This window comes from Agelaius tricolor, unplaced genomic scaffold (genome assembly GCF_023055355.1).
Source record: "Agelaius tricolor isolate 1412-34295 unplaced genomic scaffold, bAgeTri1.0.p SCAF_6, whole genome shotgun sequence".
NCBI classification, from domain to species: domain Eukaryota; kingdom Metazoa; phylum Chordata; class Aves; order Passeriformes; family Icteridae; genus Agelaius; species Agelaius tricolor.
In genome coordinates, this window is record NW_027269266.1 from 7184344 (window position 1) to 7206538 (window position 22195).

Here is a 22195-nt window from a genome sequence, read left to right on the forward strand (position 1 = left end):
GGAACATTTCATTTTTTTAATAATTTCTGTTCAATTATCTCACGTCACTGATACAAAGCCTTTGAAAAGTATTCTGAATTGATAAACCCCTCAGTTTAAAAAAAATCTTATTTCTCCATCTGCACAGGGTTTCCCTCTCCTTCACCACCTTTCAAATAAGCTATCTCAATAATTCACACATTACAGAAAATCCACACACACTAATCTTTCTGAGGATGGCATCGTTAGGGCAATGTCTTGTATGGTTTAGGTATGTAAGTACCTGACATTTTCTGCATGAGAATTCACAGAAGGGCACACCAAATCACATTATGCAGACACACTATGCAAAAGTCTATGAACAACATGTTTTATTTAAAAAAATACAAATTAAAAGAGTAGTGCAGGATTAGATACATAAAACATAATGCTCTTCAATTTATCCACTAAAGGGCAGATTGACTTGTTTTGTCCATGTGCAGAAAGAATGGAATCAAATTTATAACAAAATACTTCCCTTCTTGCACATACATTTGTTAAATCTCGAAGGCATATAGAGCTAACAAAAATCCTTTTGAAATGCATCACGAAGAAATCTTCTGCCCTCAATTTAGTTTATGTTTTTCTGTTTGATGCATTTGAGATATTAACCCATGTTTGCTACCCCCTAAATTTGGTTGAAGCATGATTCCACCTACAACTCTTATTTACTGTGACTATTTGAGATATTGACATTATGATCTCTGAAATTAGAAGATAAAACCACAACAAACACTGGAAGGCCCATCTTTATGGTGGGATAAAATAACATTTTCCAAAGACTACCAGAAATGAAATTACCTCAGAGCTTAACTCACTGTGTGGATTGAAAGAAGTTTAGGTTTTTTGTACCAGACACAGTCTAGATGCTCTGTGACTCACACAGACTTGCCTCATGCAAACTCACTCACATGGGAGCTACCTGTACTCATGTGAACCCCCAAAATAAACACCAGCACAAGGGGCATTGCCTGATTGCTGAATCAAAAGGTAGCCTGGGAATTTGTACTGCTCAATTCACCTTTAAATTGACAGAAATCCACCCAACAATGAAGCCTGAGTGCCAAATGGGTGTCATGGAGTAGATGGAGCATGAAAGTCCCTGGGGTAGGGCTGAGCAAGCAGCACAGCTCTGTCCCCAGAGCATCACAGCTAAAGCAGCAAGTCCTGTGACAACAAAGCCTTAATTCTTGTAGCTGGTGAGCTGCTGTGCCCACCCAGTGCTCTCCTGTCAGGGCATCTCAGCAGGCTTCCAGCCAGGTTCAAGCTGAAAGGGAGGAACTCCCTTGACAAGTTCTGCGTGCTGTAGACGTGACCTTACATACTCTGCACCAAATCCAGTGGTAGCTTTATCTGAAAATAATAACTACAGCCAGTGAACATTTTCAATTGTCTGAGTAATAATGAAGCAAAGGCATTTTCTACCACCTGCCAATGACCTTTTCACTAACTATAATATTATAATACTAGAATATTATAATATTCAAGAATTTGGAAAACGAATTCAGAATCCAGAAACTGGAAAAGAGGCCAAACCAGTGCTTCCTGCAGTGATGGGACAGCATCAGGCCATGGCCTTTCCACAGATTCACAGCTTTAAGGCAACAGGCAACACTACAGTCATCTCACTCGACCTACTATTTCATTGATAATTTTCTGTAACTATCTTCTATTTTCTTTCTGAAAAATACAGTAGCTTTGAAACCTTTTAAGAACTACATCAGAGAAGGTGGCAGAGATTGTTAATTAGCATCCTGTACTTCAGAGTGTCAAAAACTAGATCAAGCAAAAGGAGCTTCAGAGTCTGCTTTGATGGAAACTATTCATGACTTTATTTCCTAATCCTTCTTGTGAAACCACAGTGCAATAGGACTGTCCAGAATCTGACTCTACAGCATTCAATAATCTCTACTGCTTTAATGTCAGTTGATTTCAGAATTTCAGAGATTTGGCTTTCACTCTTAAACAAAAAACCTTCAAAAAAGAAAAAAGGGGAAAAAAAAAGAAGAAGAAAAGAAAGGACAATACACTGGCTTCTTTTATGTATAAATTACTACTTAATAAAATCAGTTTTTAGTTTCAGATGTTCCCAGCCATTCTTGATCTCCTTTGGAATGATCATATCCACTTGCCTACCCTTCAACTATCCACAACAGAGTCTCCTACGTGGATAATTTTTATCGTCAATTGATGTAACTTATTGCCTTCAGTTTTCATAAATAACTGCTGTATTTTCTCCTTCCTTCTGACACATCTCCATCCTATAGGTCAAAACATTTTCTTTGGTGTAGGAGAAGTTCTGGGTGGTCTCTCCTCAGCATTCACAATTAGTTCATCATAAACAAAAAAATGTCAGCTCTACACATTGGGATACATGGCTTGTCTCCACACATAAAGGATAAAAACACCTGGGAAAAATGAAGGGTGGATGACCCCCAATAACCTGATTGATGGCAAGGGGCCCCTGCCCTGGCTCCATCCAGGGCCATCACCCTGAGCCATCAGCCATCGTGTCCAGGAGTGGCACCCACCAGATGACTGATGGAAAAAGCTCTCTGGTCACCCTGAAAGGGTTAACATCTGCAGGGGTGTGGGACTCCTTAAGGGATGCAGGACCCCTTCTGGGTGCCATCTTGTCATTGCCCAAGGCACACTATGGGATGTTTAGGAAAAAGGAACAGTCTGGAATGGCAGCATGTAATCAGCTGACCAATAGAGCTGTCTGACCATGTCTCATGTCTGTCCTGTCTTCTCAACAAACTCCATTTCTAACGATTCTCCTGGGTGGGAAGCTCTGCTCTCTACCTGGTGTCCTGTGGTGCCTCCTGGCAGTACCTGCTCCACTTGGCAAATGCCTGGACATGGGGACACAAGACTTGGGGCATCTTTACCTCTGCCAGGCCACTGCATTCAGGAGCTCCCTGACACCACCAGCAGGAACCAAAGAGTGACAGTGAAGCCACAGTGATGGTAGAAATTGTGCAGCCTGGTGATCAGTGCAGACAGATCTACCAGGGTGTATCAGCTTCCCTTGCCTGAGAACATTTTGCTCATATGCCAATAAGTCTGTTACTCAAGGTTTCAGTGAATGATGTTTAAACACATTTTCTGTAGGCATATGCTGGTATATTGAACTATCTCATTATCTAAAGATGAATTTCATAGAAACATGATGATCTTCATCTGCCAAAAGTTGAGCACATTAACACCAATTCAATATATTTATAACTCCAACACGTGAATCTAGAAAATACTTTTATCCTAAGAAATGCAAGTGAATAGAGATCTACAGGATTGATGTCCACAACAGTGCCTTACAACCCCATTAAAAGCAACCTTCCATTTGCTGGACAACTTCTTGAGGTCAGCTCAGGTCTTTTCCCACACTAAAAATAAAGAAATTGTTGTTCCACTGTCCTGAAATGTCTACACCAACATGCTCACACAGAGGTAGATGAAGTAAGTTTAAATTTCTGTGAGCTCTACCCTCCCATTTGATAATTATAATGGAAAAAAATATAGAATGCACTTTAAAATTTGTATCAGCTCCATCATCTTCTATTTACTAATTACAATGTACTGAAGTACAGGGAGTAAATATTTGCAAGACAAACAGGAAACCTGCAGGAAAAATCACAGAAATGAACTCCAAACACATGGTATTTGGAAAAAAAGGTTGATTTTGAAGGGAAGGGTCTGAAAAAGAACTAAATCTTATTATCCAGTCAGTATTTGAGATTTTAAAAATACCAATCTATGTTTCATCTGGGAATTACTAGAAATTAATTAACTGCTCTTTTAAATAAGACTCCAGACTTGACACAGATCATTTATAATAACATTTCTATGGCACTTGCATCTTCTAATAATTGAAAAAATAATTAATCCTTTCCAGATACCTGTGTGATAAGGGAAATAGTGGTTTCTATGTTAGATGTTGAAACTCTGTCATTATATTCTGCATAAACTGATAGGCTGAGGGTAAAAGTACGTGTTGGATCTAAGACTTGAGCATGATACTAGCACTAGAATGCTCCCTTGCTAAATTATTTTTTCAAAAAATAAATCATAAGTCACATCAGATCATCAGACTGTGTATTTGCACCACACACAATATGATTGCAATTTTCTAGGCTTTGTAGCCATGATTCTATTGAGCTTTAAATGTGTCCTTCCAGAAAAAATGGCAATCTACACCAGATTCCTGCAGAATGGCCAAGAGGATGGAAATTGCAGCATCTCATTTTATATACTTAAATTAAAACAGATGAATCACAACTTGAAAACTCTCTTTTTCCCTCCATTGATCATGGAATGAGTTTAGGCTGATGTGCACCAATGCAGACATCTTTATATGGTCAAATGATTCCTGTTCCAGTGCTTATGGGGTTTGTTTGTTGGGGTTTGGAGTTGTTTTGGTTTGGTTTTGGATTTTGTGGGGTTTCTTGTTGGTTGGTTTGGGGTTTTTTTGTGTATGTGTTTGTTGGCTTTTTTAGGAGGATTTATTGTTTCTATTTTGCTATAAAGAGCCATGAAGAAGAGAATGATCTGACAGATGAAATACTTTTCTGGGATCTGAGGCTTAGCTTTTAGTTTACGCTTTACCAAAAAATTATTGCATGAGCTCAGAAAATCTGTCTAATCTCTCTGTGAAGCAGGGGCATTAGCTCTTCCCTACTTTGTAATGGCTGCAGGTAAATGAATACACCAATGTTTGGGTAATATTCAGATACCATTTATCACTGCATAAGTATGCCAATAGAGAGGCAATTCTGTAGCTTCAAGGAGACATTCCTTTATCTATTATTCCAGAAATATTTTTATGAAAGTGTTAAAGCACAGCTGGATTACATTTTTATACATAGTCTCTTATATATGAAGTATTAAATTTTACCTTTATTCAAATAGAATTTAAATGTATAAACTGCAGGAAGTTTTTTACTTTTTGTCAAAATTCTGATGAACTCCATTCAGTCCTGTATTTAAATCGGTGTTAGATAAATAAAGGTGCTGCTCTTTTGAATTAAATTTCAAGTTTAAAATGTGCAATGACTAATTAATTTCTTACTAGTTAATCACAGTAACAATTATTTGCAGATAAGCTCAAAGTACCTTTTTGAGCACTCATGCACTCAGATTTTCTAAAATTAATAATAATTCTTTTAAATAATTATCACACATCTTAGTTCTTTTGGTCATCAATTACAAAGATTCAAACAATTGATTTTTTAGGCCAGCAAATATATGAATTTTTATTTTATATAATTTATATGATTATTACTTGCAGCTTCTCCCCTTTCAGCACCACTGCACTGCTGAGCCACAACTCTCTGGCACTAACCCATCACTTTACCTGTTTCTTTTCCCCCTCATGATTCCAAAAAGGCCTTTAACTTTATTTGCGCCTTCTTTGATGTAAAGATTCTAGGTTTTTTTCCCAGAAATCTTTATTATAAAATGTATAAGAATACCTAAGACATTGAGATTTCTGTAATCACAATATCTGCACAGGAAGTCTACCACAAAAATGAATGTAACCATAACACAAAGAAACAGTAACAACAGAAAATTCATTAAATTTCCTATACTATCTGACATAATTTTCTTTCTCCCCTTGTGGGTCCTACCCACAAGGACCTGAATGTCACATTGGCCTGACAAAGACCTCAGCAGCAGGTAGGACCAACCCTATCTGAAGCCCTCAGAAGCCAAGCCAGGAGGAAGGAGAAAAAGCAATTCCATGAATCTTTAAGCCTGAAGATTCATGAAATCTTCATGAGATTTCTGCAACAAGAAATACAGCCACAGTAGAGGCATGATGGCAACTTCCTAATTCCTACAGCCTGTCCAGCAGGAAGTACATTTGGGACAGGTTTCAAATAAATTCTCTTTCTGTGATGAGTAAAAAATTTTCTCAGTCAGATGAAAGCAGCACAATTAAAATCTCCCATAACTATTCAAATACAGGCACGCAGACCAGCAGCAAAGGCAGCAAGTTCTCCTTTACAGCCTCTGAGCAATACGTGTTGTCTTCCAAATCCAACAAAACCCTGAGCCTCTTAGGAAACCCTGAGTTTCTGTAGGAATGCCAACAGTGCAGTGGCTTTTTCAGGGGTTTGGGTGCTCTGATATAAGAGGAGTTTATTCCAGCTGCAGTGGAGAAGGGCAGGGCAATTCACACATGATTTGAAGCCTCTGCATTTCTTGCCTCTGTAGCTAAGATAAACCAATTCTCATTAAAATGATGGTTATTGTTATTTTCCACATGGTTATTTGTTATTTTCCATACTGCATCCAGGTTTGGTAAAAAGGAATCACAATGACTGATAACTCAGCATTGGGAATGGTAAAACTTTCATAAAGCTCTTCCATAAAGTGTGTGTGGGGAAGACTAAAACCAAACACAAAATCCCACTAGCTAATGCTTAAGTAACAAATGCCACCAAGTGCCCATTTCCTGAACAACTCTTTTCAGCTGAACTAAAGTGAAATGTTCTTTACAACTGTAACCCTCTGTAACACCAAACTTCTGATTTGCTGTTATTTATTTCCTGGCAGAGTCACTATCAGCTGGCTAGATTACAGCCTGCAGCAGATACTGCCTGTATACTGAGAAATAATTCTAAGTTAGTGATGAACTTCAAGTGCTTCAAAAATCACCCTAAGAAGCTCTTGCAGTAAATGGTAGACACCATAGGAACTTTGGTCAATCACATTATTTAAGTTTACTGGTGTTATTTCTGTCACTGTTGTATCAAGCCTCAAGCTGACAGTTGTTTGAGCAAGGGAAATAGGAAAAGAGTTACCTGCTTTAAGTTTTGTGTTTTATTTTACATCTTTCTGCATAACTGTGTGTGTGGTGTCTATTCAGTAATTTTGAAGCTCTGTAATTTTATTCTGATAATACAAGTGGAAGACAGTAGGGCAACTGAAGACTGAAAGTTTGTAAAATATATTAAGGTGAATATACAAAATAACACTTTCAGAGTATAAGGAATATTTTAAAACCTCTTTATCTTTTATCTTCCTTTGTTTTACATTTGGCCAGAGACCTCTGATCTCAGGCTTGGATCCTGAATCCATGCAGGAAGCCTGTCAAGAAGCCCTAAATTTCTGCAAGATGCAGCTACACTTCACAGCATGTAAGGTATCAAAGCAACCAAAGCAGTGTTACATCTCCTGCTCCCCAACAGCAGGAATGAAGTGACAGAGGTAAATATATACTTGAAAGAAAATTATTTTTAAGAACGGCAAAGCCCAAAAGCTGCAGTTCTAGGTAGGGTAAAGTACCTCTGTCTTGTGCTTATTCTGATTAGGAAAGGACAAGAAAGTTTAAAAGATCAGATCTTGCTACAATTATTTAATGTAGGTTTTTAATCTACATATTAAGTACAAAAATAAGGTACCAATATTTGTTGAAGCTTGCAATTAAAGTGCACAAGGTAGCTATCTCCAATTTCAAGTGGTACAACCACATCAGAGGCAGCTCATTCAGTCACTTTTTTGCCTTCTCTTTTCAAATTTTTAAATTTTACAAGTTCTTTTCTGCTTCTTGGAGCAGTAAAAAGTCAAGAAGAGCAGTTGCCTTTTATTTGCTTAGGATAGGGAAACATCTCCAGGATCAGTTAAAATTCGCAGCTAATCACTAGTTTTTAAAATAATTTTTCTTTTCTTCTTTTTTTGACTTTCAGTTATAGGTAACACATCTGACTCAATGTCTGTTGTTTCCAAATGCTCCTTAGTAAACAGAAGTGTACCGCTTGCTCCTCTACGTGCTTCACTTCCAGATTCTCTCCTCTTTACCCCACTCCCCCAGGCTTCAGAGTACCCATCTCCATGGCAACACTCGATAAGGTTGGTGGGTGGTGTTATCACAGCAGGCTTCCCCACAGAAGGTCTCAGCCATATGGATTATTTATGAACTTGCATGACAACACCAGACCCACTGAAACACTTCTTGAGCAAGTTTTTGTTGAAAGCCAGTGATTCAAAACAGAGCATCCTCACTGCAGCCAGAGCCCAGGAGGAGAGAGTGGAGGAAAAGCAGCACCAAGGTGGTCCCTGATCCCTCCTCAGAGCTGCCTGAAAGCTCCTCTTGCCCCAGAGAAGATTTATGTGCCATAAATCACAAGTAGTGTATCTAATAAGTCAGTCAGAATCTGGGAAGTCGTGCTTCTGACAACAATAACAACCATGACTAAATGGTTGCTACAACTGGTGCTGTTGCCAGGAGTTGCTGTTGCAGATTTGGTGCCCCTGAATTATTCTCTGAACTAAACTAAAGCAGTTCGGCTTTGCACTACAGTCTCTTCACCTGATACTTTTCCTAAAACTTCAGTATATTTTTTGGCAAATTTTGTATTTATACTGTATGCATTGAAATAGGACAGACACTTTCTTGTAAAGGATTTCTGTAACAGCAGCCTAGCTCTTTAAAATCAAAGAGTGCACTCTTTGCTTTTTGAGCAAAAGATACAGGGCCATAAGGGTCTGTTGCATGGAACCCCTTTGTGCAATAATTTTAATAAATTTATCAAGTTGCATCTTAGAGTGAGACAGATTTTCTCTAGGAAGGGGAAAAAATGTTTTAGTTCCCAAACAGGCATGCTTGTAGTTTTTGACATAGTCAATACTCAAGATTTATTGGCTGTGATTTATCTTGCCAGCTATCTGTACATTTATAAAGTATATTTGAACCTTAACTAGTCACAGTAGGATTTCCTTATGATCAATAAGAAATAGGAAATGTTGATGCACAATTTATCAGACCCATTATTAAAATCTGCTCAAAGATTATATGAATTGCACCCTAAGCAGCACAAACACCAACAAGAATTCACAAGGTAGTTCAGCCAGGTTTTCAGAGAGTAGTTCAGATGCACAGTTTCAGATCTGTCAATCAAAATGTTACCAGCTTTATCCCACTCTTCCTTCATCACATGCAATCCATCCCTAATTAGAGTAAAATGCTCCAGATTTGATGAGCTGAAGCATTTACAATGCCGAAGGTGATTAATTTTGAGAAAACTTAGTGCACTTATGATAATCAACTGGAGGAGGCAGTAAAAAACAATGTCTGGTCTTCAGACAGAGGGGAAATTTTAAAAAAATGAGAACTCAGGAAAAAAGGAATCCAAACTCACAGAATGTAAGAACCACATTAAAAATACTACCTTGACAGAAGCTTTGTCACTTGTCTTCCTTGGATACAAATTTTTAGATGCAGACTGGGAGAGAATTCTGAGATATTTAAGGTATTGCTGAAGAGACTTGGCCAAGTTCAAATTATTTTCCACATCATAATTTCTTTCATTATCTTCATTCTGTCCCAAGGTCCTGCACAGCAAAAGCAAGGAAAAGAAAGTTACCAGCCTGTCTAATGTACAAAGTGGCCAACTAAAAAAGCACTGCAAGCCACTGTAGTTCAATACATAACAGGAAAGTCACTCAAAAGCTTAGCAACCAGAAAAGTATAGAAAATTCAATGTTTCAGCAAAAGCAGTCAAAAAATCTTGCACTATTAACAATTTATTTCATGCATCAAAGTTAATGATTCTAGAGTAAATCAAATAAAATGTCACATCAAGGCAAAGCCATATTCAAAAGCAAAGAAAATGCCTGTAAAAAGAAAATGCACATGATTAGATTGCACCCCAAAGAAATATGAGATGGTTCTAAGATTTAAAAAACTTGCTGAATGATGATGAGATTCAATGCCAATTTGGCCCTGCATCAACATAAAGAATTGAAGAAAGACTACTGGATATGCAGAAATAATGGAGCAAGTAAACTCCAGTGAAAAGCTTGAAAAGGGAATAATGAGATGGAACAAATATCTCTTCTGATCTTCTCATGTGCCTGGGATTCACAGAATAGTGGTGTTTCCTGAGTGGTTTAGACAGATTTTGGTGACATTTGCAAAGAAAAGCTAGAAATGAGATTAAATGATGGCAGTGTGGAGGTGTTTATATGGGATTCAGAGAGCTGTGTGCAATGAATCTGAATTATTACCAGCTGTCCTCATCTATCTCAACAACACATAAATGGTGATGATAATTTAAATGTCAGCATCAGTAACTATTTCATTCCTTGTGCAAGAAAGCAGAGAGAAAGTTCCCAGCCCTCTTCCTTCCCTGTGAGTGAAGCTGCTTGAGGGAAATCACCTTTTGGTGTCACCATTTCCTACTCACATGCCCACACACTTCTCCAGTGAAGAAGAATCCCAGGTGGAAGAGCTTTACAGCTCAGTGAATGAATTTGACTTTCAACATCTCTGTGCCACTGTAAATAAAATTTTATTCTACCAGCCCACATCTTGGCACTCATGTAGAGGCACAGCCTGAGAGAGCACCATTATATCGTTTTCCAAAGCTGGGGTTTAATTATATTACTTTAATCAAAAATTAACAGACTTCCTTCCATGCTCACAGTTGTACCAAAAGTGTGTCCCTACTAATTTAACACTAATAAATGTAATTAATAATCTAATTTACTGTGGTGGCACTGCAACCAACAGTGCTCACAGGTTTGCTCACTTTGAAACACCAGAAAAATCCTCCATTTCTCCCCAGTGTGTAACAGCAGGTTCCCACCAGGGACACAAACTCTAGGAAAAAGAAGGAGTACTGCACAGAGCACTACAGCAAACCTGGTATAATTTACCATCAGTCTTGCTCCCTCCCCATTCTGTTTGCTTTTTTTTCTTATTCCAGAGCTCTCAGTTCTGCCTTCTGATGGAGTGTGGACATGCAGGTAACATTATCCACCTCCTTTTCAGCTTAAAGACAAAGCAAAACTATTCTGCAGTTTCAGAAAAACCTGGGCACTGTGCTTTCTGCTTCAGTAGAGATGAACTAATCCAAACAGGCTCTCTTCATAGGAAGGATCCCAGTTGCCAACATTCACCTTTCATCCATTGATTAATTCCAACACCTATCTTCTGCTTTCTTCACTAATTTTAAAAGGAAGGGAAAACGAAAAGAAAAAAACCAGACCAAATTCTGCCCCAAGGATTTCCACTGGAGCTAATGGGAACTGAATGGACAAAGGACAGGATTTAAGTTGGCCTTTCAAACCATTATTTACAATACATAGTCACTGTCACTGGTTGGTGAAGTAAAATCTGGGATCTAAGATTTCACACTTTTCATATGGAGGCAATAATTGCACTCATCTACATTCCACATTAGATGCAATATTTTATGCTGTAAACATTTAAACAATTAAAATGTAGAAGACTACAAAGCTTTACATTTCATTTGATGACAACTTTATTGAGATACTATGAATACATCTGAAAGATTTTAAAAAATATTTGCAGTTCACCACTATATCGCCTTGTTAACTCAGGAATGAAAATGCATTAACTGACCAATTATTGCAACTAAATTAAAATATTTCTTTTAAATATGACAAAGTCATACTGGAAAATGGATGAAAGAAATATATAAAAGCATTGGGTGAGTAGGAAATATGACTGTCAGATGAGTTCTTTTTGTGCACTTATTTAGAAATATTTTCAGTTTTCATTTGCTCTGAAAGATGACTTTGCATACAATGAACTTGAGAGTATAAAGAAAATACCACATACAATTATTTATATACAGAAATAATTATGTATTTCCTACAAACTCTAGCATTTTAGAAGCTTTTTTTGTGGAAATATCTAAATCACTGCACCTCTGCTATTTCTGGAATGTTCCCAATTAATAGAAACCACACATTTTAGAATAAATTCCTCCCTTTTAAATGCTGAGAGTATCTTATTACTGACTTAATGATGGTTTTATTATAGAAATAATACTATACCCCATTTCATACATTGAAGTTTGCTGGAAACGTTTGTGGTTTTGCCTAATTGCAGCCATGAACACAACTGACATTTATTCCCTCTGTGCAGAGTGGACTTTTTTCCTTTATCTTGAGCCCTCTTTCAAGAGAGGGTTTTTTGAAATTTAATAAGGACCCAGGAAATACCACGTACACTCCAGTTAGCCAACAAAGAAAGAACTTTCATCTTGAAATCAAACTCCCAGTTTCAGCATTTTTTTTTTGAGATGAAATCCATGTCTTCTGTTTCATCAGATTTTATATGCACTAATTTAGCCTAAGTCAATTTACCTTTCAAGTGTCTGAGTCTATTTTCTTGCTCTCACCAGCTCTGTGGGGATTAATGACTCATTAGTATGACTTCATATTGTCTTATTACACACGTTACCCTTAATAAAAGGTCTTCCTGACATAATGTTTCTTTGATAATTAGATACCTACTCTAAGTTGCTTTTTAAATTATTTAATTATTATCTGATAAGATTTTAGCAAGCACACTGAGCACACTGAACATATAACACACTTGATCAGAATCTACAAGACACCAGATTTCCTACTGTTCTCTGACCTACAAAACACGTTGCAAATGGACAACCAGAAAAATCAATTAGTGCTTTAAACTGTTGGCACATAAGATAATGCTTTCAGAAGCACAGCTTGGTGACTGCAGAAAATCTATCCACAATAGGAACTGCTTTACGTGAACACATCTGAAATTCTGATGTTCTTGAAGTATCAATATACAAAATGTTGCATTTTTTTTCTAACACACATTTATAGTTAAAAATGTAAAACATCAAAAACTTGTTAAAACCAGGAATTCCTAAAAGTGAGCATTTGCTTTCAATCTAAACCTTAAATAACTTTTTATGTCTTCTTATATTTTTTATTTTTATATAACTACAAATTGGAAACACTGCAGAATATGGCCTTGGTATCATGAAAATCTGGCCTATTTTGTCTTACTCTCATGAATAAAAATTTTAGGCACTCTCTTAAAAAAAAATCCCCAGAAGATATTGAAGATCATTTCTGATACCATCTACTGAGAGTAATCCATTCAATACTGACATTTTGTGTACCTAAGCAGTGAAAACATGTTTATGGATTCAACCACATGTTGTTATCACCTTTATGGTAATCTTTAGATCACTATCTTCTTTAGACATTAAGTTTCTACCTTACTGCACTTCTGAATAGTGCTGTGATTTTAAGAAATGCTTTTGAATCAGCAAACATGTGAAATACAGGGTCAAAGTCTCTGAATTAAATTTTAAAAAAGTGAGGCAAATGCAATTGAAGACACTGGGAAGTATCAGTTACATAGCATTTTATTTCCAGAAAAAAGCAATCCAGAAAATAAATGGAACTGGAGCATATGCAAACCACACACTGCAGTACATGAAGATCCAAATTCCAACATTCAATATTTTGCCCATCAAGGCTAGAAGCTCGAATTTATCCCACTATATGAAAGTGTTTTTAACAAAAAGCCCTTTCTTTCAATTTCACTAGTTTTGAGAATGTATATCTTAAAACCACGTAAGAGAAAGCAAAATTTCTCATTTTTAATTGTTCTTAAAACAATGGGGTTTGTGTGGTTGGGTTGCACTTAAAAGCCTGTAGGACAGAAGAGACCAGGTAAAAGAGTCTCTTTAGATGTTAACTATATATGAAGATGATATAATTGCAGGTTCAACCACTCTACAGAATTACTGATGTGTCTTGCAACCAATTACTGCAAAGTCACCCCTCAATACCTTTCAAGCCATGTCCCAACATTATTTCCTGTCATGGGAACTTGGAAGGATTTCTCTTTTCTGAAAAAATTTTGCAACTACCACTAGGAATCTATGGACTTCAATTCAATCATAGGTATGTTTTGGAAGAATTTGACTTTGAAAATACAATCAGTCACTCAGAACATCATTCAATGCTCAGTCCAGAATAAAATATCTCCTGTAGTTGAGCTACTGTAAGTTTGCCTTTTTAAGCCAGTCATAGGTAGGGATGGCTGAACTGACACTAGACAGTGCATAAATTGAATGAAAGGCCTGATGTTTTGAATTCTGACACCTTAAATAATAATAGAAAGTGTATTTCCTTAACTTGATGATTAACAGAAGAACAAGGACCGGGGTTTTAATTCGTTCTGTCCCCTGAACACTGGTGGACACCTTTACCATAGATAGTGGCTTTTGAAATTTTTTTAAAATTCTGCTTCTGGGCCAACCTCTTATAATTGGCAAACCTTTCCAAAAGCCAAGCAAAACCACTACAGAAGACTTACCTTCCTGTGTCAGATCCTTCAGATGCAAATACATCCGGGCGTCTGCTGTGGAGTTTGTGAATGGTTGAGAGTTCCTGACCAATAACATGCTGGGTGTAATCATCTCGCCAGGTAAAACCTGATAAATAATGAAACAAACAAACAAAAACAGAGTGAAAAATAATTACTATTTAACAACTTGGAAGTTTGGCAAAAATGTGTCCTATATAAACAACATTAAAAAAAAAAAAAAGAAGAAAGAAGCCTCACTCGGTTGGAACCCACGAGTGAACTACAGATTCTTCTCTTCTGTATGAAATTCTGTCAATGAAATTTTGCTAATGAAACTTCCTTGCAATGGAAGGAAGATAGTAAATCATGCAAGGACATTTTGAAAGCCTTCGTTCTTAGCAGAATCTTAGCTAGTTGTAAAGCAGTTTTAATAGATAAAAAGGGGTTATTTTGGACAGCTATGTAAATCATCCCACTAGCTAGTGTCTGTTGAAAGGTTGCTTCATGTCTTTCCCATTCACAGCACACTGCCCCCTCTGTTTTCCCCATGAAACATTAAGGTTTCAAACACTGAGGAGCAAGTACTGCAAGTTTTAGTACAACACACATAGAGGTCAATTTAAGTTATATTTAAATGTTGCAACAAAGAACTTTTCAGCAAGGGGTGAGCGCAACAGTGACAACTCGTTAAGTACATGCACTTCCAATCTCTCAATAATTACACCTGAAATAATGATACAATCCCAAACATAATTTGTTACCTGTTACAAATTTACCTGATTTGTAACACGTTACAAATTTTTTACTTTGTTACCTGATTTTTTATGTTACAGTAACACTTTAGAGCGTCAAATTTGCCGATGCAATTCTCTGTAAATATCTAATAACTAAATATCACACCACTGAAAAGAATTTCTGCTGTTTTGCCCTGCGCAGCCCAATACCCCAAAGTCTCTCAATGAATATTGATAGAAGTTCCAGATGTGCTTATCCTGAAAATCTCTTCCTTTAAGAAACCACCTAAAGAGAAATCCTCTCTAGCACCAGATGCAGGCAGTCAGATCTGGCTGGTAGAAGCAGGAAGGGAAGTTGCTAGAATTTGGAAGGAGGATTTCTGGTTCAGTCCCTGTTCTGTGTACAAATTATAAACTTCACCACCATCTGGAGTCAACATGAGGTTTTTTGGTGGAGGCAGACCCTTGGGATGAAGATAAAGCAGCCTCAGCCTCAGCCGAACTCAGAACTCGGCCATCTCACTACCTGGGACGGGTGCTTTACCATTGGGCTCTTCAGATTTTTCCACCGCATTGAAGCAGAATTATTTATCTATTTACTAAATTCTAGAATTAAAAAAGAAGCCTTAATAGCATATTTCTCTGTTATGCCAAAGGAGGCAATTATGAGAGTGCAGAAGTAAAAATTACTTTAATATTTAGCAAATTTTCATCCTAGAGAGGAGATACTTAAATAAGTTCAGTATATGCTTATACAGGGCTAGGAAGCATTAAAACTATGCTGTTGTCTTGGATTTAGACAAGATTTGGGGGGAAAAAAGAAAGGTCCCATTTGGGCAAGATTTAGGTGGAACCAATGTAAGCATGCATGAAGGCTTTAACAAACAAAAAAGCTTTTTGAAGTTCCACTTGTGATCCTCCTTTCTCCTTTCCTTAAATAAAAATGTTACTCAAGTTTATTGAGGAAACACTTCACCTGAAGCCATATTAGATGTTAATGGCAACAGTAAATGACTCCAGACACTTGGGAGGGGAAAGAATATCTGTCTCTCTCTAATCTGGTTTTATTTCTGATTCATCCTTTTCAAATGCAAATATCACCTTTTCAAAGATGCCATGTAAGAAGATGGATTCAAATAGTTTCAAAAATCTAAATCTAAGGCTGCTCAGAACATGTTTTTATGTGAACACACATAAATGATTCACCATGCACCTATGATTACTTTGATGTAGTGTAATTAAAATTATTTTTAAAACAAAGTTGAGATATATTCCATACCTATTTATATATGTATATATATATGTTCAACTTTACTTCTCTGTTGTCTAGCACTACACATTTCTGTTTGTTTTATAATCTCATGAAGGAGAAAAAATGAAGATAACTTTGAATTTTAGGAGAATGTGCAACATAGAAAGTTCAGCTAGAATACATATATTGTAAAATCATTAGCATAGCCTTAAAACTACTAATTCATGAACCATGACTCCAAAATTACTACAGTTTTACTCTCTAAGCCAATACCAACCCTATTAAAGGCTAAAAAATACACAATAAATAACATAAACTTTGAAGAAAAATACATTTAATTATTCTGAAGAGCTTTTTTCAAATCAAAGCAAGAAGAGGTCATCCATGGTACCTGCATACAAATAAGAAATTAATCTCTGAATCCTGGGAAATACAGAGTTTTGTGCCTACAAACCCCAATGTTTTCAGTATAAGAGCATATGAAGCCTGTTCTCACTAGTCAAGAGAATGGTATGTCTGTTGTTATATTGAATGCATTTTTTTTCCTAGTGCTGCACTATTTTAACATCTTTTCCTAATGCATTTCAAACCAATCCATAACTGGATGTCCATAACTCTCTGTTTCTATTGTTTCATATTGTCCTAATTCAAATTGTCCAAATTATTATTACTCTAATTGTATTACTACTGGACTATCATCCTTAATGCTGTAAAAAATGTAACTATGGCACTAAAATAGAGTAAATAGATGAAAGAAAAACAGACCACTTGTTATAGAGCTAGAAAGAACTAGAGTTAAGGGAATATGCTCTCTCAGCTGTATCTCCAGCACTTTTAACTCACTTCAGTGTTAGGACAAGACAAGGATGAAAAACACAAATTTCAACTAATTCAAAAATCCCCTTGCCAGTAATTCAATATTTCTGTCTCTTATGCAACGATCTCAGGAACTGCAGCCTGCCTAAAGTTAACCTCATGCCAATCATTTTCCAGCATTGTTTCAGTTTCAAAAAAACATCTCCCACACACTGAGCCAAATAAAACACCGCATTCAAGAGCCATAATGCCAGGCTGACAGCTGCAATCAGAATTTAGGGTTGAGAAGGAGCATATGACGCCGTATGGCAATTTCCTGTTCCCTTTGTCCTTTGTCCCTGTGCCGTCACAGCCCCGGCCTGGCCACCCAATTATTGCGATTTGTGTCCAGCGGCTGAGCAGGATCACAGGGAGCTGAGCAGGATCACAGGGAGCCCTTGTGCGCGCGTTATTTCCATGTCACTGCCGGGGAGCGGCGCGGGGGATGCCCAGCCCCTGATTATCCATCCCCCCCGTGGCTGCAAGGCCCAGGCCCTGCTCTCCCAGCCCAAATTCCCACAGAGGGACAATGTCAAGGGAAGAGAAGGAGTCTGGCGGACACCGGAATGACGCAAACACCGCGACAACGGCAGCAGACACAAAACTGCTCTCAGTTGAAGGTCATTGATAGTAGTGAGACCCCTCTGTGAAAAATGCCAATCACTTGTTTTTAGGATTTTAAAAGTTTAATAGTAATAAAATGGTTATAAAAATAGTAATACAATTAGAGTAATAATAATAATTTGGACAATTTGGATTAGGACAATATGAGACAATTTGAATTAGGACAATATGAGACAATAGAAACAAAGAGTTACGGACGTCCGAGTACCTTTTTCCGGGCAGCATAAGCCCAAAAAAAGGACACATGTTAACAGAAGATTAACCCTTAAAAACAATAACCTGTTGAATATTCATACACCTCATACATGACACATAAATTCCATTCAAACACAGGATTCTGTCTGGTCATCCTCAACTCTTCCTCTTAATCCTGACAGCATCTCCAATCCTGAGCGAGGTGGGAAGAAGTTCGTTTCTCCTGATAATGGGGCAATAAATTCTCTTTCTCTGAAAGATTTAGGTGTCCTGTGACTGCTATCTCAGTGTGAGTCCTTTCTTTAGAAAAGAAGTATCTTACATAGCATAGTTTCTATTATAACATTTTGTTATAACCTAGAACTATATTTAACACACTACTTAAGAGAATTAATACAGCATAGCTTTCTAACACAACACATATAATATTCATTTTAATATTTGGGAAAAGCCAATCATAAAATAGGCATTTTTCACACCACGAAAACCAGCCATTGGTACAAGTTTTCCCTACATTCCCTACACCATTTTCATTGGTGTCAGCCCAATGTTTAATTTTTTAGAAAATTTAATTGGAACTCCATAAACCAAATGTATGTGAAAAGGGAATGCCAGTATAAAGAGAGTGAAGACATTAATACCTTTATCAAACCCAACTGGAAGGTCAAATCTAATGGAGGTCATCTGGATATAACTCAGTCTTTCATGCCATCAGGTATCTCCCCAGGTCTTTTATTTCCACATCACAGTCTATTATTATTATTATTGTTATTATTATTATTAGTAGTAGTAGTATTACCCACAACTACAAAAATAATCAAATTGTTTAGGTCCCCATTATATTCCCATTATTATACATAATGGCTGTGTCAACAGCGTGTACTCTTCTAAGAATTATTAGCTGAAATCAAATCAAAAGCAAGCAGTTTTAATAGTGAAGAAAACAGTTTCAGAGATTCACAGTGGTGAAGAGGTTAGCTTCTGTCTACAAAATTGAAATAAAAATTATTTTCAAATTCAACATAAAATGTCACTTAACCTGCTTAATTGTCTTTGCTGCTATAGCAGTTACAGAGAATTATTGAAAAATACTCAAAATTCAAGAATGTATTTCCTTCTCCCAGCTGATCCATTTTTCCAAGCAATTGCATTTTTTGTGTGGTTTTGACTCTTTTTTCCATCTTAGAGAAACTTGATGTCTTCCCTAATATACCTGACCACATCTTCAATGCATGTAAATTATAACAGCAGCTTTTGAAAACATTTATCTGCTACTTCTCTGTTTAAATTTTTTCTAGTTCAGACTTATACAAATTAATTTCCCTCCCTCTGAAGGCCTAAGTAAGAAAAATAAAAGTTTTTTTAACAGTTTGGAGGAGTTCTGGTGTAAATCAGAAGAGCTCAATATAAGTCCTTTAATGAAACAACACTTCTCACCACCCTGAGGTTTGGCTGTGCAAATCTTCCTGCTGCAGGTCCTGACCCTTTTCCTGACCAGCATGGCTGATGCTGAATAGGGCTCTGCAGGAAAGTCCAGCAGAACCTTTGTCTGACTCCTCCAGCTCTTGAACCAATCAAAATCTAAAATTATTAGTTCTTCATCAATATATTATCAACAAAATTATTTTTACATATCAAATTCATTGAAAATGACAGGAGATTATTCGAAATTTACAGAAACCTATATTCGAAAACTTGATCCTTTTTTTGTCAGGAAATTCCCCTTTATAAAGGCCCCAAACCCTCAGAATTATTCAATATTAAAGACAGGATATGCACTATTTCTGAGTCATTACATGATTTTTTTCTCCAGTTTTTGGTAATGTTAGGCACTTTGTCCCTATATGGTAGATTAAAAATATATTTTTTTTCTCTAAGCTACCTTCAACTGCTACTTCATTTCAGCCAGGAAACTCTCAGCTGTAGAGCACAGAGACTTTCATCCCCCATGCCATGTGTTGCAAATTGTTAATGCCTACTTTAGCTGTCAGAACGCCTGTGGAATTGGGAATGATTTGCTTTCTTCCCTATTTTCACAACAGACAGGTCAGGGTAAGGTATAGACAACAGCCTTCCTGCAGGCTGCCTTTCCACATCCTCCAGAGGAGCTGCTCCCTTCTCATTGCACACCTCCCTTCTCAGAGCTCAAGGACATAACCAATAACGCTCACCTATTTGAGCTCTGCCTAAGCCAAAATTGCAGATTTAATGCTGAGGTTGCTGTGTACAACAAAATTAGGTCTTTCAATTGCTATTGCTGTATTTCCTATCTAAGATCCCAGCCAAAAGATAAAATCCTGGTGTTTGCTCTTAAAATAAAATTTCACCCAAAAGCAATTTTGTAATACAACTTGAAATGACAAATTAATGGCAAAAATAGAAATAGAGAAGTTAAACCCAGCTCTTGCACCACAAACTTTTAATTTCCTCATTTCTTTGTATTGGAATATTCATTTTTAGTGAAAATTTTGACTAAGACATTTTTTACAAAACTGGAAGAAAGTCTGCCAAAGCACTTTGTATTATACTTCCAGAAAAACTTATTTTAATTGAATGGTTTTGGTCTGGTCTAACTTTGTGTTTGCCTTCTAGATGACAAGCAAATCTGGTTCAGAATTCATCTGAAGAAATGACTGGGGGTTATAAGCAGTTATCAGAACTCTTGTCCAGTCCATCTCAGCTGGAGCTGTGGCCATCCTCTCCTGAAAGTCCTCCAAAGCTTTTTTTGTTTCATTCCCTTTTTCACTGCCAGGTACCAGGTTTGCATTGGTGACTTTTTTGCCTTCTTTTGGAGTGTCTAATGAGACCTTTCTTATATGGAAGAATTTCATTTGCTGCACTCAGCAGCAACTCACTCACAGGCAAAGAGCTTCTGTTTGAATGAACAGATGAAAGGGCTGCCTAAGGATTACAGCCTCAATTTTTCATATATTGTTTCATTATACATAAAAGTGATAATCTCCATAGAATTAAATTACAACCATGATCTGCTTACAGTCCTGATTTTAATTTACTCTAAGCAACTCTCCCAGAAGGTAGAGGGAAGGCTTTTCCCTTCAGTTTTTGAAATTTTTCTATTATTTGAAAAAGCCAAATGAGTGTTTCATTTGCCAAGGAGATTATAAAACACTCTCACAGGACTCAGTATGTAATGTTTCCTTACCTTTATTTCAGCTCTTGCAGAGAGCTACAAATAATTGGGTTTCTACAAGAGAAAGTTTCTAAGTGTTACATAAGACTTGTCTGCCACTGGAGCTGACAGAAATAAAAGACTAATATGATAATGCAAAATATATCTCCAGACTTCCACACAGAGTGGGTTACTTTCCAAAGACTACAACAGAATGGATACCTGATTCCCAAATCCTTGAGATGAATCCCATGTGCTATTCACCACGTCACAGAAACCTTCCCACAAACTATTGACCCTCAACCCAAAACATATCATTCCATTCACAGGAATGCTCTCTAGGAAGGGAGGTTACCTTGCATTGTTATAACTTTATATTAATGTTCAACTTTAATTTAACTCATGGCCAATCCCATCTTGGACTTGAATATCTTCCTGCCCTGTCTAGACTGTGACATACTTATTAAAAAAACAACCAACCCTAATACATGGTGAGAAAAGGTGAACCTCCTTGTCTCCCATTTCCTTCTGTCCCTGGACTACACACAGACATTTCCTCTGTGCTGTCAGCCCAAGGAGTTTTCATGAACATGAGGAAATATTCACAGGCACTCAAAATAGTGACACTAAAATGAAGATGAGACTACTTTGCTTGTTTCACCAAGCTTTGAACCCAAATGCAGTAGCTGGCACTCACACCAAGATGTGTGCAACTATTCCAAATTTAACACAAAAAGGTCTGATGTTAGTTTGACACTGCAAAACTCTTTAATACATTAATCCTCTTCAATCTCCTTTTAGAGTAAGAAGTGATGATCTTTTTCTTTCTGTCAAAATTACTTTCATTTTTCTGTTCCTTTCTCTTTCCTTCTTATTCTTTCCTTCCAAGATGTCTTACAGCACTCTTACAGCATTTTCCTTCAAACTCAAAGTTTTTCTCAAACTCAGGATCTCTTTAAGTATACATAAATTGTTTGTAATGCTACACTGTACAATGCTAAGAATGGAGATTTTGTCCAAATAGTAGCTATCAATTCATTTTAAATCAGCAGGTTTTCCTTCTCATTTTATTTTATGCAATTCATTTCATGCTATCAGTAGGATGACAGCCTTATTGTCACAAAAAATATAGTTCCTGGGAAAGGACTTTTGAAGTGTCTTCAGTCTGGGAATTAAAACATCACCTGTAACAAGGTAAAATTGGTTGAAAATGTGCTGGCACTTATATCAGTACAGAAAATTAAGTGGATATACAGGTTACACTTACTGTGGCAAAT

The 22195-nt window shown here is 36.9% G+C and overlaps 1 protein-coding gene across 1 annotated transcript in view; it reads right to left on the minus strand.

Moving 5' to 3' along the window:
• The window catches only part of PTPRN2 (protein tyrosine phosphatase receptor type N2), a 635322-nt gene that overhangs the window by 398592 nt on the left and 214535 nt on the right, over positions 1 to 22195 (minus strand). The window contains exons 4-5 of the mRNA XM_071428608.1: positions 14138 to 14255; positions 9192 to 9354 (exon numbers count right to left, since the gene is read on the minus strand). Coding sequence (XP_071284709.1) covers positions 9192 to 9354; positions 14138 to 14255 — 281 coding nt within the window. The remainder of the gene's footprint in view (positions 1 to 9191; positions 9355 to 14137; positions 14256 to 22195) is intronic.